Source organism: Ranitomeya imitator, chromosome 2, assembly GCF_032444005.1.
Source record: "Ranitomeya imitator isolate aRanImi1 chromosome 2, aRanImi1.pri, whole genome shotgun sequence".
NCBI lineage: Eukaryota > Metazoa > Chordata > Amphibia > Anura > Dendrobatidae > Ranitomeya > Ranitomeya imitator.
The window spans coordinates 374022755-374040498 of NC_091283.1; the positions used below are offsets into that span (position 1 = coordinate 374022755).

Genomic DNA, 17744 nt, shown 5'->3' on the forward strand with positions numbered 1-17744 from the left:
TGGTCAAAATTACTGTTATTGTTCCACCCACGGCCCCGTTCATTCAACTGGACTCTGAATGACTCACTGCTCTCTTATCCCGATATTTCTCAAAGGCTGAAAAATCACATTGATGATTATTTCTCCTTGAATCAACATTCAGCTACATCGCCAATCTCCCTTTGGGAAGCACATAAAGCAGTGCTTAGAGGTCTCTGCATTCAAGAGGCCTCCCGCAAGAAAAAAGACAGGAACGCGAGGATAGCTGAACTGGAGGGCAGGGTGTCAGCCTTAGAGTCTCAGATGAAAAGCACTCCTTCACCAACTACGTATCGCGACCTTCTCCATGCTCGCACTAAATTAGATCTTAGTCTCACTGAGATCGCAGACCGGGCCATACGATGGTCACAGCAACGCTTCTACGCTCTCAATAATAAAAATAACTCTAATTTAGCTCGACGCTTAAAATGCCTACCCTTACCCAGGCCCCCTATTCGAATACGCACACCTGCTGGTATCACATCTAATCCACAACAAATTTCCCACTTTTTCCAACAAAAACTTAGGCAGCTGTACAAGGCCCCAATTACCTCGAATTCAGAAACGATAGAGACATTTTTAGACTCTATTCCCCTTCCAGCTCTTAGCTCCGATTTGATTGAACTCCTCAACCAAGCCGTAACGCCAAGTGAAATCGAACTAGCCATTCAACACTTGAAAACCAATAAAAAAACCAGGCCCCGATGGTTTTACGGCCCTCTACTACAAGAAATATGCTCCAATTCTGATCCCCCACCTCACTAATTACTTTAACTCTTTGAGAGAAGGCAATAAGCCAGGTGCAGCCTCTCTAATTGCTGCAATATCTATGATACCTAAACCCAACACAGACCACCTACTCTGGTCTAATTATAGACCAATATCCCTTATCAACATAGATCTCAAAATTTTAGCCAAAATATTATCCCAAAGACTGAACTCTGGCCTGGGTACCCTAATCCACAAAGATCAAGTGGGTTTTGTCCCTCGGAGACAAGCTTCAGACAATATACGGAGGGTCTCCCATCTGTTGCACCTCTGCAAACACCGTGACATACCAAGTATGCTACTGTCATTAGACTTCAAGAAAGCCTTTGACTCTATCTCATGGCCATATTTGTTTGCGGTGCTGCGGAGATGGAAGTTTCCCGACCACTTTCTCTCTTGGATTTACGCTCTCTATAGCTCCCCTTCGGCCTACGTACGTTATAATGGCTTTTCCTCCACGTATTTCCCCATTAGTAGGGGAACCAGGCAGGGATGTCCCCTTTCACCCCTGTTGTTTCTTTTGGCGCTTGAACCTTTAGCTATTCATATGCGCCTTAATTCTGAAGTTCAGGGAGTGGAAGTGGCGTCAGTTTCTCATAAACTTCTTTTATTTGCTGATGACATGCTTTTGCTTTTGTCGTCCCCTAAGACATCCTTGCCGGCCCTCTTACATACCCTAGAAAGCTTCGAAACTATATCCGGCCTCCACTTAAACACCAGCAAATCCTACGCTATGAACATATCCCTTTCGCGACCTACTGTATCACTACTTCAGCACAACTTTCCGTTCCAATGGGCCACTGACCATTTGGACTATTTGGGGATTAAACTAACAGCTAACCTAGACTCCCTTTATGCGGCTAATTATCCTCCTATGCTCCGGAAACTTCGCCTTCTGCTCCAATCATGGGAGAAACTACATCTCTCTTGGTTGGGCCGAGTACGTGCGCTAAAAATGACAATCCTCCCTAAATTGCTCTATCTATTTCGCGTTCTGCCTATACCTATCCCCTCACACTTCCTTAAAACGGCCCAAAGATCTATAGACACCTTCGTATGGAGAGGAGGCATCCCGAGAGTTAACAAGGCTACTTTATACCACCATCGCCTAAAGGGGGGTTTGGGAGTCCCCAACCTCTTGAAATATTACCGCGCAGCTCAATTAGGCCAACTGACTTTATACCATGCTTATAACGAACCCCCATTATGGCTATCCCTGGAAGCATTCGAAATGCAACCCAGTACTCTAGACACAGTACTATGGATCCTCCCAACTCAACGCAAACATATCTCGAACCCCATTATAAAGCATTCTCTTACAATCTGGGACACTTTAAAATATTCCTCACAACTGATCTCACCCTTTTTACCCCTCGCTCCCATTTGGGGTAATACCCTATTCCTCCCAGGCGTGGGATCTATCAAAAGTTTTTATAGATGGGTCGAAGCCGGCATAACCAGGGTTCACCAGCTGTTCAATATTGATGGGATAATCCCATTCGCGGCTCTACAGGAAAAGTACCACTTCCCCTCCGGAGAAATCTTTCGATACTTACAATTAAAAAAGTTTGCCAACTCCTTATTAAAAAATTCTACCCCTCCTTACTCCATGACCCCTTTTGAACAAAAGTGTCGTCAAAACCCACATGCCTCGGGGATTATTTCTCTCCTCTACTCATACATTAATGCCCCTTCCCATAGGCATTGTTTGAAATATACCGTTCGTTGGGAGTCGGACATCGGATCTACCCTGACAGACTCGGAATGGTCCCAAATTTGGTCCTCATCTACTGGAGGAATGTTAAACACACTCATGTTAGAAACCAACTACAAAGTGTTAACCCGATGGTATCTGACCCCCGCTAGAGTAGCTAAAGCTGTGGCTAACCACTCCCCAAATTGCTTCAGAGGTTGCAATTCAACAGGAGACATGTTCCATATATGGTGGCTTTGCCCGATTGTCAGAAGGTTCTGGATTAGGATATACCATTTGGTTTTTTCCATAGCGAACATTAACCTTAAAAAAAACCCATGGGAGGCACTACTTAACAAGCGCATCCCCAACATCCCTAATCATACCCGATCCCTTATCTCATTTATATTTTTAGCAGCGAAACAAATCATTGCTTTGGCATGGAAAAAACCAAACTTAGACTTTTCCGCGGTCAAAACACGCCTCACCTGGTACATGATCAACGAGAAATTGTCGGCTATACTAATGGACAAAGTTGGAAAATTCGAGAAAATATGGCTCCCCTGGGCGGAATACACCAACCATACCCCTTTTGCCACACCAGTACTATATCCAACTAACTACATTCAGTCGGATTCAGAATAACCTACCAAACCCTTTAGACGTTATACACCTCTTTACTCGGGCTCCCCTCCCCCACTCCCCCTTTCCCTTACTTTGGTTAGGTTGTATGATTGCATGTCAGTTAACCACATGCACTATTGTTCAGATTGTATGTAAAGACTTATCCTGATTTTTTTTTTGATTATCTTGATTATCGCGTAAATGTAAACCGAAAACTTTCAATAAAAATTTATTGTTTAAAAAAAAAAAAAGAATTACTGTTATTGTGAATAGATAAGCAAGTTGAAGATAAAATGATCCAGTCCAGTCATCCAATCTGATCCTGAGGCATACTGGGCTGTCAGCATTATATTTGACAAGCCTGGTGCTTAATCTTGTCTAGACTGTGAGCATTACCCCAGGTGCCTCCCGTCCTTAATTATTTGCTAACTTTTGGGCTGGTTAGCTGTGAGCAGTCAGTATCAGCTTTAATTTTGCTTGGTTTAGTGTGTTTTCTTAGCATTGTATGTACCTCTGATCTTGTTGCCTGGCCTTGAATTTGCAGTGACTGTTTGTGTGGATTATCCCTTCTGCCCTTGACACTCTCTAACTTTAGGTACTTGATCCAGACTTGGCTTGCAATGATCCATTTGTTTTACTCCCTTGTCTTGATGTCCTTTCCTGGCATTTGACCCCACGCTTTTACCTGACCACACTTTTGTCTTGCTCTTCTGTACTACGCGCCCTCCTGGTATCTGACCTCGGACCTCCTGACTACCATGTTTCATGTCTTGTCTGTGAGTGGTGACTTAGCATCACATTACAGCTGTTATTTCAGATGTTGTACATCTCGTATCGTAAGGCAATTGTCTATGCTGTGAAGATAGGAGATGTGCAGCATCTGAAACAACGGATACTGGAAGCCTGTGCTAGCATTTTTTCTGCGGTATTGCTATCAGTGTGTCAAGAGATGGAGAAGAGGGTTGCATTGACAATCCAACACAATGGGCAGCACTTTGAACACATTTTATAAGTGGTCATAAACTTGTAAATAACTCATGAAAGAATAAAGTTATGCTAAAACCAAGCACCCCATTGTTTTTCTTGTGAAATTCTCAATACGTTTGATGTGTCACATGACCCTCTTCCCATTGGAAAAAATAAAGTTGGATCCAAAATGGCCGACTTCAAAATGGCCGCAATGGTCATCACCCATCTTGAAAAGTTTTCCCCATATACTAATGTGCCACAAACAGGAAGTTGATATCACCAACCATTCCCATTTTATTTACAGGAACTACCGTATATCCATGTAAATGGCCCACCCTGTAGATTCAAGTTCTCTATCACTTTCAGGCCAGGGTTTAAGAGTGTGAAGGCTGACGCATCGTCACACAGTCTTGATTCAGTTTTGCCTCCATCCTTCTTAACTACTTTCCCACCTGATATGTATCCATACATCCATTTGACATGTTTCTTATTGACCTGGGATATACATCCCAGCGATTTTGCACACACACACAAACTGTGCGCGTGTGATCGCCACCAGGTGTCAGCTGATTCTGACAGCTGACACCTGGCACTCAGTGCCAGGAGTGGTCCCGCATCGCTATTGGCACTTTAACCCCCTAATGCTGCGATCAGACTCGATCGCAGCATTTCGGGAGCAGGCAGAGGGATGACAGTGCCTCTGACCTTTGATCGGAGACCCCGCGATGTCACGCGGGGTCCCGATCATTGCCATGGTGACCCGATGTCGTCATGATGACATCCCGTTCACCAGACCTAGCCAAGTTGCTAGATCATGCTCAGGGCATGATCAGCAACTTTGTCGGTCAGTGCAGCGCTGGCATAGCATAGGGATGCTGCAAAAATAATTATTTGCTCTATAAATTAGTTTTTATTGTGTAAAAGTGCCAAAACATAAAAAGATATAACTGTGGTATCGCTTTAACTGTACTGACCAAAAGAATAAAACTGCCTTATCAATTTTACCACACGCGGAATGACAAAACCCTCCCCTCACAATTCTTGCATTGCTGGTTTTTGTTCATTCTGATATACAAAAATCGGAACAGAAACCAATCAAAAAATATCATGTATCTGAACATGGCACCAATAAAAACATCAAATCGTCTCACGAAAAACAAGCCATCACAGGACTGTCGGCCAAAATATGTAAAAGTTATAACTCTCAAAATATGGTGATACGGAAACTAGTTTTTATAATAAAAAGCGAATTTTAGTGTGTGACAGCAGTCAAACATAAAAAACACTATAAATCTGGTATAACTGTAATCACACCGACCCAAAAAATAAAGTCACCTAGTCACTTATACCGCACGAGAAAAGGCGTAAACAATAAATAAAAGCAATTCTTCACCTGCTGTTCATTTGTTCATTCTGTCTCTCAAAGATCGCAGTAAGGCTCGGCACACATTAATCCTGCGCTCTACGTTGAGCGCATACACTGGGGCTTCCTTCTAAATCTCTGAAATATGTGATTCAGACGGAACTTCCGGCAGAAGATTCCCTATAATGAGGCAGATGGAGGCACTGTGGATGCCATAGGACCTATGATCTGGTGGTGTCCATTTTTTTAGGATAGCATAAAAGTGCCATCGGGCACAGTTTTGTGCACTTCTGGAAAGAAGGACAACGCTGAATAGAAGACAGGCTGAGTCCAGGGTAACTGCTGCCTCATTATAGTGAATGGATCCCTTGAGGGTTTCATCTGAGTCATGTCACTAGAAGATTTAGGTGGAAACCCCAAATAAAGCGCTAAGCATAGAGCACCGGATAAATGTAATCTTACATGTTATGTAAAATATTCCTAACAAAAGCTTCAACTCAATCCACAAAAAAACCCACTCAGGTCCATCATCTGTCAATGGAAATATAGGGGGCTTCCACGTTACTTGTAGTACAAAGCTAAATGATTCCTTGACCTTCAAAAAAAATTCAGCAAATTCTGCGCTCCCAAATCAAAATGCCCCCCTCCCTTCTGAGCCCCACAGCGTACCTAAACCACATACAGCATCCCCATGTTTTGTGGTTGCAATTTTCACTTGGCAACATCCACTGCTGCTAGTTTCTGGAAAACACCCATGGAGTCAAAATAATCTTTACACCTGTAGATAAATTCCCAAAGGAGTATAATTTCAAAAATGGGATCACTTGAGGGGAGATTGTGCTCTTATAGCAATTAGGGGCTCTGTATATGGAGCCCGCAAACTATTGTAGGAAAATCTGCGCTCCAGGAGGCAGATAGCGCTCCGTACCTCCCGAGTCTCTCCGTATGGCTAAGCAGTAATGTACAGCCACATATGGGGTATTGCCACATTGAGTAGAAATTGTGTGATAAATTATGGTGCCATTTTTACCCACTTCTTGTGTGAAAATGTAAAATCTGGAGCTAAAACAAAAGTTTAGTGGTAAAAATGCAGTTATTTTTTCTTCACAGCCCAAAGGTATAAAGTTCTGTGAAACACCCGTGGTGTCAATAATATCACTGCACCCTTAGATGAATTCGAAGAGAGGTGTAGTTTGCAAAATGGGGTCACTTATGGGGGGTTCTACTGTTCTGGCCACTCAGGGGATCTCCCAGTGTGTCATGGCACCCGCAAGCCATAGCAGTAAAATCTGCACTATAGTATGGCGCTCCTTCGCTTCTGAGCTTTGCACTGTGCCTAAAAAATATTTCCCGATTACATGTAGGGTATTGGTGCACTCAGGAAATAATGGACCTCTGCTTGTTGTAAAAAAAAATCCTATTAGCCCTTAGAAAAATTAAAAACAACATTTTTGTGGTACAAATATAATTTATTCTTTCTTCACCGTTCAATGGTATAAAATTCTGTGAGGGACATGTGGTGTCAATATCATCACTGCAAGCCTAGATCAATTCATTGGGAAGTGTACTTTGTAAAATTAGTTAACATATGGGGGTTTCTGTTGTTTTGGCAACTCAGGGGCTCTGCTAATGTGACATGGTACACTCAAACCATTCCAGTAAAATCTAAATTCCACTATGGCGCTTCTTCCCTTCTGAGTTGTACCTCAAAAGTAGTATTCTCCCACATATGGGGTATTTGCATACTCAGGAGAAGTTGCACTACAATTTTTTTATTTTCATGGCTCAACGTTATAAACTTCTGTGAAGCACCTGAGGGTTCAAGGTGCTCACCACTCATCTAGATCAGTTTCCAAAATGGTGTCTCTTGTCGGGGATTTTCACTGTTTAGGCACATCAGGGGCTCTCTAAACGTGACATGGCGTCCGCTAATTTTTTCAGCAAATTGTGCATTCAAAAAGTCAAATGACGCGTCTGCACTTCCGAGCTCTGACGTTCGTCCAAACAGTGGTTTTCCCCCCACCTATGGGGTATTGGCATGATCAGGAAAAATTGCACAATTTTGGGATGCATTTTTTCCTGTTACCCTTGTTAATGTACAAAAATGTGGACCTAAAGTAATTTTGTTAAAAAAAAGTTAAATGTAAATTTTTTTTTCCACATTCCAAAAATTCCTGTGAAGCACCTGAAGAGTTAATAAACTTCTTGAATGTGGTTTTGAGCACATTGAAGGGTGCAGTTTTTAGAATGGTGTCACGTTTGGGTATTTTCTATCACATAGACCCCTAGAAGTCAGTTCAAATGTGATGTGGTCCCGTACAAAAAAAAAATTTGTTTTGCAAATTTAGTTAGAAAAAGGAGAAATCGCTTGTTAACTTTTAACCCTTATAACTTCCTTAACACAGAAAAATTTTGTTTCCAAAATTGTGCTGATGTAAAGAAGACATGTAGACATGTTGTGTATTAACCATTTTGTGGCACGTCTCTCTGATTTAATGGCATAAGAATTCAAAGTTTGAAAATTGCAAATTTTTGCCAAATTTCCGGTTTTTTTTCACAATTAAACGCAAGTTATACTGAAGAAATGTTACCCCTATCACGTACAATATATCACGAAAAAACAAATCTCAGAATCAGTGGGATCCGTTGAAGCATTTCAGAGTTATAACCTGGTCAGAATTGTAAAAATTCGCCTGGTCATTAACGTACAAACCAACTTGGGAGGTAAAGGGGTTAAGAGCTTTTCTTCTCAGAGTTGTAAGCGGGAATCCGTAAAACTAAGTCGTTAACTATCTGCTACTCCAGGGTCCAATATATTTGTACCTGTGCACTTAAGATTGTGCCTGCAAGAGTTTCAAGATTCATTCTTGAGTGGTCATACTGGGGTCACATCTACACAAAATGGTATTTACAGACTTTTCATGCCAGTCTATGACTAATGATGTTAAAGCATTTGCATCTGCCTGTCAAGTCTTCGCATGCGCTGAAGTTTGTCATAAGTTGCCGGTCAGGGAATTGATTCCATTGCCAATTCCGGAAAGACCTTGGACTCATCTGTACATGGATTTCATCACAGATTTACTTCTTTCTGATGGGAAAACTGTTATTTGGTTGGTGGTTGACTGATTCAGTAAACAAGCTAATTTTGTCAGAGTTACCTAATGTTTATTTGTCATGTAGTGAGGTTGCATTGAAGTCCTCTTAACATTGTGTCCGATACGTGTTAAAGAAATGGTTAATTTCTGTTCTGTTCATTAAGCTGAATAAAATTTGAAAATAGTGTTATGCAAGAATGACCGATGTTCCAGTTATCATCTGTCTACGTGCAGATATTTTTATGACCTGATAGTTTTTCTTACAATTCTCAGAAATTGGTCAAGAACATATTGTTGTTTCCAAATTCATATATAGGACAACCACCCAAAATTCTGTGGATTCAGCCCAAATTCGTCAGCTCTTGAACCAAGGCATACTAACATATGGAAAGTTCCCCCGCATTCCCTCATGTAATTGAGTGCAATTTGCCTCAATGTTCTGGGGAGCTTTTTGTAAGAAACTGGGGATTGACTTGTCTTTTTCCTCTGCCTACGACTCTGAAACCAATGGTCAGACAGAGAGGACAAATCAATCTTTGGAGCAAAATTTGGAGCTGTTTTGTTATGGCTCAGCAGGAGGACTGGTCCTCATTCCTACTTCTTGCAGAGTTTGCCTTTAAAGGGACACTGTCACCTGAATTTGGAGGGAACAATCTTCAGCCATGGAGGCGGGGTTTTTGGGTGTTTGATTCACCCTTTCCTTACCCGCTGGCTGCATGCTGGCTGCAATATTGGATTGAAGTTCATTCTCTGTCCTCCATAGTACACGCCTGCGCAAGGCAAGATTGCACCTTGTGCAAGCATGTACTACGGAGGACAGAGAATGAACTTCAATCCAATATTGCAGCCAGCATGCAGCCAGCGGGTAAGGAAAGGGTGAATCAAACACCCCAAAACCCCGCCTCCATGGCTGAAGATTGTTCCCTCCAAATTCAGGTGACAGTGTCCCTTTAACAATCAAGTCAATCAATCCATTGGAATGTCACCATTTTCTGTAATAATGGTTTTCATCCTCATTTTGGTGAGTTGTCAAGAATAAGTTCTGAGTATCCTGGGGTGGAGGTTACCATTCAAAAGCTTGGGGATGTTTGGGAGAAGATTTAAAAGAATATTAGTAAGCAAAGGAAAAAAGGGAAGGGGAAAAAATTCAGCTCACCAGTTTGAAGCAGAAGTCCTTGTGTGCAAGTTTTCTCAGGAACAAAAGTCTTGATTGACTCAGAATGTAATTCACACAAGGAGTTGCCTGGATCAGAGGCGTTGTCCACAACAGAGAAAGAAAAAAAAAAGTAAATCTCCAGCGTGAAACTTGGACAAAAGTTTCATGCTGGAGATTTACTTCTTTTTTTTTCTCTAAAAGAATATGAGGGTTGCTAAAGTTTGTAACAAATAGAAGGCTAATAGAAGACATTCGGCGGTTACTGTTTTTTAAAGTGGGCAATAGTGTTTAGCTATCATCCAGAATCATTAAAGTTACAGTAAGGTACCTTCGGCGATGTTGGGTCCAAAGTTCATTGGTTCCTATTAGGTTTTGGAAGTGGTCAATTGGATGGTCTTGAGGTTGAAGCTTCCTCCATCTCTCTGCATCCCTAACGTCTTCCATAGATCCCTGTTGAAGGCGTTTGTCCCCTCTGTGGTGTTGCCTCCTCCTGTTGCTATAGATGACAGTCTAGAGCATGAGATACAGATAGTAATTGATTCTTGGAGGGTCCGAAATTCCACCAGTACCTCTTCCATTGGAAGGGATATGGACCAGAGGAGAGATCCTGGGTTCCAGCCTGATCCATGAGGGCTGATCGACTGGTCAGGGGTTTTCATTCTAGGTTTCCTGGGAAGCCTGGGGATCCGGTGCCATCCCCTTACAAGACGGGGTACTGTCAAAGTTTCATCATTGACTGTGGCCTAGGAACGCTCATCCACCTATGGGATCTGGAGTGTGCTGGACTGTCAGTTTTGTCCAGTCATCCAATATGATCATGGGGTGTGCTGGGCTGCCAGCATTTTGATTGACAGCCCTGCTGCACAATGTTTTCTAGCCTGCGGGTACTTGATCCCGGACTTGGACTCTGCTTTTCCCTTTATTTTACTCAATTGTATTGACGTGCCCTCATGGTATCTGACCTCGGACCTGACTACTCTGTTTCACAGCTTGCCCATGAGTAGTGACTCATATATATCACTTCAAAACTCAGTTACAATACTGGTCAAAACTTTTGACACCTGTTCCTGTAATGGTTTTCTCTGTTTTTATTGGAATGTGTACATTGTAAATTCAAACTAAAGGCAGGAAAACTATGAAGGTTCACATATGGAAATAAAACAAGAAGAAACAGGTATAAAACAAACCAGAATTTGTTTTCCTCTAAGTACCCCTTTTAGTCCCATGACAGCTTTACACACCCTTAGCATTCTTTAAAGTAGTTTTATCTAGTAGTCCAAACTTTTGACTAGTACTGTATGTCAAGTTGTTTTGTGTAACTAAAGTTTAGTCTTATCACTCGTTTCCAACGTGCTTTGCTTATATATAACACCACAATAACAGAAACACTCGATTCGGCCGCCCTGCTCATGCATAGCAAAACTCGCAGGCAGCCCTGGCTAGCCAGCCTGACCAAAGAACTGAGACGGGCTTCCAGGGTCGCGAAGATGGAAGAGATCTCGTTCTGCTGAGCACTTCACTGCATACAAGCAGCCCCTCGCCAGCTTCAAGTCCACGCTCAATGCCACAAAACAAACTTACTTCTCATCTCTCATATCCTCCCTGACTCACAACCCTAAACAGCTCTTCAACACTTTCAATTCTCTACTCCGTCCCCCAGCATCTCCTCCCTCCCCTTTCATTTCTGCTGAAGAATTTGCCTCTTTCTTTAAGCAGAAGATCGATATCAGACAAAGCTTTGGCCCGCAGCCCCCAATGCCCCTCCTCTTGACTTCTCAGCCCTGTTCCAAAGTCAGCTTCTCCACCATGACAAACGATCAGCTCTCCATCCTTCACATCTCACCACTTCCATCACATCTCACCACTTGCACGCTTGACCCGCTCCCGTCCCACCTCATCCCTAACCTCGCAAAAGTCTTCATCCCAACCCTAACACAACTCTTCAACCTCTCACTTACAAACGGTGTCTTTCCCTCATCTTTCAAACATGCATCAATCACACCTATCCTCAAAAAACCCTCCCTTGACCCATCCTCTGTGTCCAGCTATCGCCTGATATCCCTTCTCCCTTATGCCTCGAAACTACTGGAACAGCATGTCCATCTTGAACTGTCCTCCCACCTCTCCTCCTGCTCCCTCTTTGACCGGTTACAATCTGGCTTCCGACCACATCACTCAACTGAAACTGCCCTAACTAAAGTGACCTATGACCTACTAACTGCCAAGAGCAAGCGACACTACTCTGTCCTCCTCCTCCTGGACCTGTCTTCTGCCTTCGACAGTGTGGATCACTCCCTCCTGTTACAGATTCTCTCATCTATTGGCATCACAGACTTGGCTCTATCCTGGATCTCATCATATCTAACAGACCGGACATTCAGTGTCTCCCTCTCCCACACCACCTCCTCATCTCGCCCCGTCTGTCGGTGTTCCTCAAAGCTCAGTTCTAAGACCCCTGCTCTTCTCCATCTACACCTTCGGCCTGGGACAGCTCATAGAATCCCATGGTTTACAATATCATCTTTACGCTGATGACACGCAGATCTACCTATCTGGACCCGACCTCACTTCTTTACTGACCATAATCCCACAATGTCTGTCTGCTATTTCATCCTTCTTTTCTGCTCGCTTTCTAAAACTGAACATGGACAAAACAGAATTCATCATCTTTCCCCCACCTCACTCTACCCCTCCACCCGACCTATCCATCAATGTCAATGGCTGTTCACTTTCCCCGGTCCCGCACGCTCGGTGCCTCGGGGTGATGCTTATCTCCTCTTGCCGATTCCAACTCAAAAACATTTCCCGGAGCCGTGCATTCCTTAACCATGAAACCACAAAAACACTAGTGCATGCCCTTATCTCCCGCTCTTGGGTTCCATGTACCTGCTGGAGTAGAGTTGGCAGTGGAATAGTCATAAACCTCGATCAAGGTCAAAGGGATGGGAACATGGACAAATTCAGCAGGCATGAATTAAGACACGAGGATAACTGGGATCAAAACCAAGAGGACAAAAGCAGAGTGAAAATCAGAAGGGAGGAGAGGGGTTAAAGTTCATGGCCAAATCCATGTACTAAACCAAGGGTCAAATAGCACAGAAGTAGTAAATTGGATGAACAGGAAGACCTCATATATAGCAAAGGCAGACACTGCAAGAGTGTGGTCAGGTAATTACCGTAAGTAACAATATTGTTTTTTTTTTTTTTTAAAGATTAATATTTTTAGGCCAACCTTTAGTACAACAAATAGTAATGTCTATTACCTGGTGATGTGAGGGGTTGGGGAACCTCCATCATGGCGTCCTTGTACAGATCTTTGTGTCCTTCTAAATACTCCCACTCCTCCATGGAGAAATAGATGGCGACATCCTGACACCTTATAGGAACCTGACACAAACAATGATACTGTCATCCCCCCATCCCCTTCATAGTGTTAGTGCATTATGTCCCAGCATTCCCAGCAGTGTCACCTCTTCAGTTAGCAGCGTAATAATCTTGTAGGCGAGTTCTAGGATCTTTTCGTCATCAATGTCCTCATATATCAGGGGGCGATGTGGAGTCCCTGTGAATGGGCTCAGGGGTCTTCCCCATCCCTCAGACACAGGAGCCTGACAGCGCTCACTAGAGGTCTTCACTACTGTGTAATCCTGGTTATGGAGAGACACATTAATAAATCACACTACAGACATTTCCAGAGTCCTCACCTATCTGTTCTCATAGATAAGAATGATGTAATGTGACGTCATCAGAATCTATCACCTCTCCAGTAAGCCGGAAGAGGATCTCTAGGGTGAGGTGGAAAATCTTCTCCGCCATCTTGTTCCTGTCACTATCCATCCGTGAGGGGTCAATCAGGAAAATTATCTTATATAGAAGATCTCCACTGACAGGATCCGATATTGTAGGGACCTGAATGGGAAGAAGATGAACTGATGTAAAATCATAATCTCATGTAATAATACAATTACTGTTGAGAATACAGTAATGGAGGTGAAAGTTGAAGATGTCATATTGATGAACTGAAACTTGAGTTGACTATATCAACAGGGCCCCAACTCCATGTCTGACGTCAAAACAGGTTTCATCTTCACTTAAACTCTACAACCACTGAGTGCAGAGGTCACAGCATGATGTGGTATAGATGGGGAACGTGTTTTTATACAGTTGGAATTTGGAAAATTAATGTAATTCTGAGTTACTTTGTGCTGTACTGAAGTATTTGGTTGTGCCCAGGGCTGTGGAGTCGGTAAGCCACAGTTGCGACTCCGACTCCTGGATTTTATCAGGTTCCGACTCCGGCTCTGACTCAAGCTCCTTCATAAATGGCCAATTCGTAACAATAAATTTATTGTTGTCAAATATTAACATCGTGCTTATTCAGTTTCTCACCATCATATAAGTTATCAGACTACTTAGAGCAAAAACTATATTTATTAGAATACAATTAGAATATAGCAAATAACTTTTATAAACCTTTCTAACTCTTGTAAGTAAATATGCAATAAACACTGTTATGCAGTTAATAAGAAGAAATCTATACACTGTCAGACATAATGTTTTCTATCTTGAGTGATGGTGAAATGTTCAAATACAGCTGATTTAATGTGACGCTTCTTTGACATTCTCAGGTTTTTAATTCTGCATTCATAATCCAAATGACAATTGTTTTTCCTAAAAACATTTGTACAAAATTATTGCCAGGTCGTACAACTGATATAGTGGTCAGTAATACTGTTATTCCTCATGTACTCACAGTTAACTGATGCAAAGTTTGTTGAAAGGATAATACTTCTTACAGTCTTCCTCTTCTGAGTAGCAGCTGTGAGATGCTTGGAAGACGCACACCAAACATCTAGTCTAGAGGAGGAGCTTTACTACTAAGAATTTGCAACACATTTTCACTTTCAGTTTCATACATTGTAAGTAGGGGGGTTGGGGCAGCATGAGGTTAACCAAGTATAGGATTAGATAAGGGCAGTGGAGAACAGTGACACACAAGAAGTAAGAAATGTCTCTATCTCCAGCAGAACTGCTTATCACTGTTGTTCATAGTTTGATAGAACATATATATTTGAGTAACATTTATAAAATTCATATGAAAGTTCAATTATGAAATAATACATTTTTTTTTAAAGCTGGAGTCGGAGTCGGTACATTTCTACTGACTCCAACCAAAACTAACTCCGACTCCACAGCCCTGGTTGTGCCGCTGGGGTATTTTGTTCTGCAGTGTGACATTTTGTTAGGGAGGTATTCTATGCTGCACTTCATTGTACAAAGATTATCAAGCAGCCGGGATCCTGTCATGTCCCTAAATGCTATTAACCTGCAGATTAACCCTATATCTGCATGTTAATTGTGTTCTAATGCTGCCTAGCACCATAACAGACAGCCCAGCTTCTGGGAGAAAATTAACTTTATTTGTCCGCTTTTCAGTCATAGTGGGCGGCTTCATTCACTGCTCAGTCCAGTGTGCAGTGACTGTTAGGGTATGTGTCCACGTTCAGGATTGCATCAGGATTTGGTCAGTATTTTACATCAGTATTTGTAAGCCAAAACCAGGAGTGGGTGATAAATGCAGAAGTGGTGCATATGTTTCTATTATACTTTTCCTCTAATTGTTCCACTCCTGGTTTTGGCTTACAAATACTGATGTAAAATCCTGATGCAATCCTGAACGTGGACACATAACCTAAGCATGCCCCAGCACTTTGACAGCCGACTCTGCAGAGTATTTGCACCTCAATTCTGCTACGCACTCATCATGCGATCGTCCTATGCAAGCAGCGCCTGTGCGGACACTTCTACACACAACATAGAGCGTCGTGCAACTAGTGATCTAGAATACAGAAGGAGTCATAAATAGCGAAGAGCGCGCTCGAATATAGCACTATGTGAGCATGCTCGGGTGCTATCGGAGTGTCTTCTGCGCGCTCGATATGTTCGAGTCCTCGCGGCTGTGAGACAGATACAACACATGCAGGGATTGTCTAACAGATACAAATCATGGAGGCGCGGGGACTTGAACATATTTTTCAAGAACGCTGAAGACACTCAGATAACACCTTGTCCGAGTACATTTGCTCATCACTAAATGTAAACCGTTCTCTGCTCCTCCTCCAGGATAAGTGTCCTCATTACAGGACCGACACCACAGCGTTCTATTACTGTACATATACACATGGCAGAGCTGGGGGCACTATCTCCGGGAATGGAGGGGTTACTGCCCCCTGCCCCCAGCGCCCAGTAATGGGGAATCTCCAGCACCTACCTCCACCTGCAGAGCCGCACACCACATATATGGTAGAGGCTAAATCCAAGTCGGCTAAGGGACCTCTGCTGACGTCGTGCCCATGTGACCGGAAGGGGCGGAGCTTCTTCCTCCATAGAGCAGACAGGAGGAAGCTGTGGATGTCATGGCGGGATTTCGTGCAGGATTTGGATTTTGAGTGTTTTGTGCAGGATTTGCCTCTTCCTCCATAGAGCAGAGCAGACAGGCGGGAGCTGTTGATGTTATGGCCGGATTTTGTACAAGATTTGGAGTGTTTTGGGTCGTTCTCCATAGTCACAGATCAGGTAAGTGGGAGTCTGCCTGGGGAGAAAAAGGTGATGTTGCTTGCATGGGGCTGCATGTGCATGCTGGACGGGGGTCTGCCTGGGGAGAAAGGGGTGATGCTTGCATGGGGCTGCATGTGCGTGCTGAACGGGGGTCTGCCTGAAGAGAAGGGGGTGATGCTTGCGTGGGGCTGCATGTGCACGCTGGAGGGGGGGATCTGCCTGGGGAGAAGGGGTGGCGATGCTTGCATGGGGCTGCATGTGCATGCTGGAGGGGGCTTTGCATGGGGCTGAATTTGCATGCTGGAGGGGGTCTGTCTAAGGAGGAGGGGGTGATGTTTGCATGGGGCTGCATGTGCATGCTGGACGGGGGGTCTGCCTGGGGAGAAAGGGGTGATGTTGCATGGGGCTGCATGTGCGTGGGACTGCATGTGCATGCTGGACGCGGGTCTGCCTGGGGAGAAGGGGGTAATGTTGCTTGCATGGTGCTGCATGTGTATAGTGGAGGGGGGGGTCTGCCTGGAGAGAAGGGGGTGATACTTGCATGGGGCTGCATGTGCACGCTGGAGGGGGGTCTGCCTGGGGAGAAGGGGTGGTGATGCTTGCATGGGGCTGCATGTGTATAGTGGAGGGGGGGTCTGCCTGGAGAGAAGGGGGTGATACTTGCATGGGGCTGCATGTGCACGCTGGAGGGGGGTCTGCCTGGGGAGAAGGGGTGGTGATGCTTGCATGGGGCTGCATGTGCATGCTGGAGGGGGCTTGCATGGGGCTGCATGCACATGCTGGAGGGGGCTGCATGTGCATGCTGGAGGGGGTCTGTCTGGGGAGGAGGGGGTGATGTTTGCATGGGGCTGCATGTGCATGCTGGAAGGGGGGGTCTGCCAGGGGAGATGGTGCTTGCATGGGACTGTGTGCTGGTGGTCTGCCTGGGGAAGCTGGTGATGCTTGCATGGCACTGCGTGCTGATGGTCTGCCTGGAGAAGGGGGTACATAGCTTGCGTGGGACTGCGTGCTGGGGGCGCTACCTAGGGAAGGTGGTGACATTGCTTGCGTGGGACTGCATGCTGGGGGTCTGCCTGGGGAAGGGGGTGATGCTTGCGTGAGACTGCGTGCTGGGGGTCTGCCTGAGGAAAGGGGTGATGCTTGCGTGGGACTGCATGCTGGGGGTCTGCCTGGGGAAGGGGGTGATGCTTGCGTGAGACTGCGTGCTGGGGTGATGCTTGCGTGAGACTGCGTGCTGGGGGTCTGCCTGGGGAAGGGGGTGATGCTTGCGTGAGACTGCGTGCTGGGGGTCTGCCTGGGGAAAGGGGTGATGCTTGTGTGGGACTGCACGCTGGAGGGGCCTGCCTAGGGACGGCGGTGATGCTTGCATGGGACTGCACGCTGGAGGGGCTTGCCTGGGACTGCGTGCTGGAGGGGCCTGCCTGGGGAAGGGTGACTGCATGCTGGGGGTCTCTGTTGGAAGGGGGTCATGTTCCTTGCGAGCGGGGCTGTGTGTCTGTT

General features: G+C 44.6%; 1 protein-coding gene across 1 annotated transcript in view; it reads right to left on the reverse strand.

Annotated features, from left to right (window-relative positions):
* Window positions 1-16033, reverse strand: part of LOC138663999 (zinc finger protein 501-like) — a 35991-nt gene extending 19958 nt beyond the window's left edge. Inside the window, exons 1-4 of the mRNA XM_069750396.1 lie at window positions 15958-16033; window positions 13446-13595; window positions 13157-13333; window positions 12950-13073 (exon numbers count right to left, since the gene is read on the reverse strand). Of these exons, the coding sequence (XP_069606497.1) occupies window positions 12950-13073; window positions 13157-13333; window positions 13446-13595; window positions 15958-15984 (478 nt within the window). The 5' untranslated portion in view covers window positions 15985-16033. The remainder of the gene's footprint in view (window positions 1-12949; window positions 13074-13156; window positions 13334-13445; window positions 13596-15957) is intronic.
* Window positions 16034-17744: the final 1711 nt, after the last annotated feature.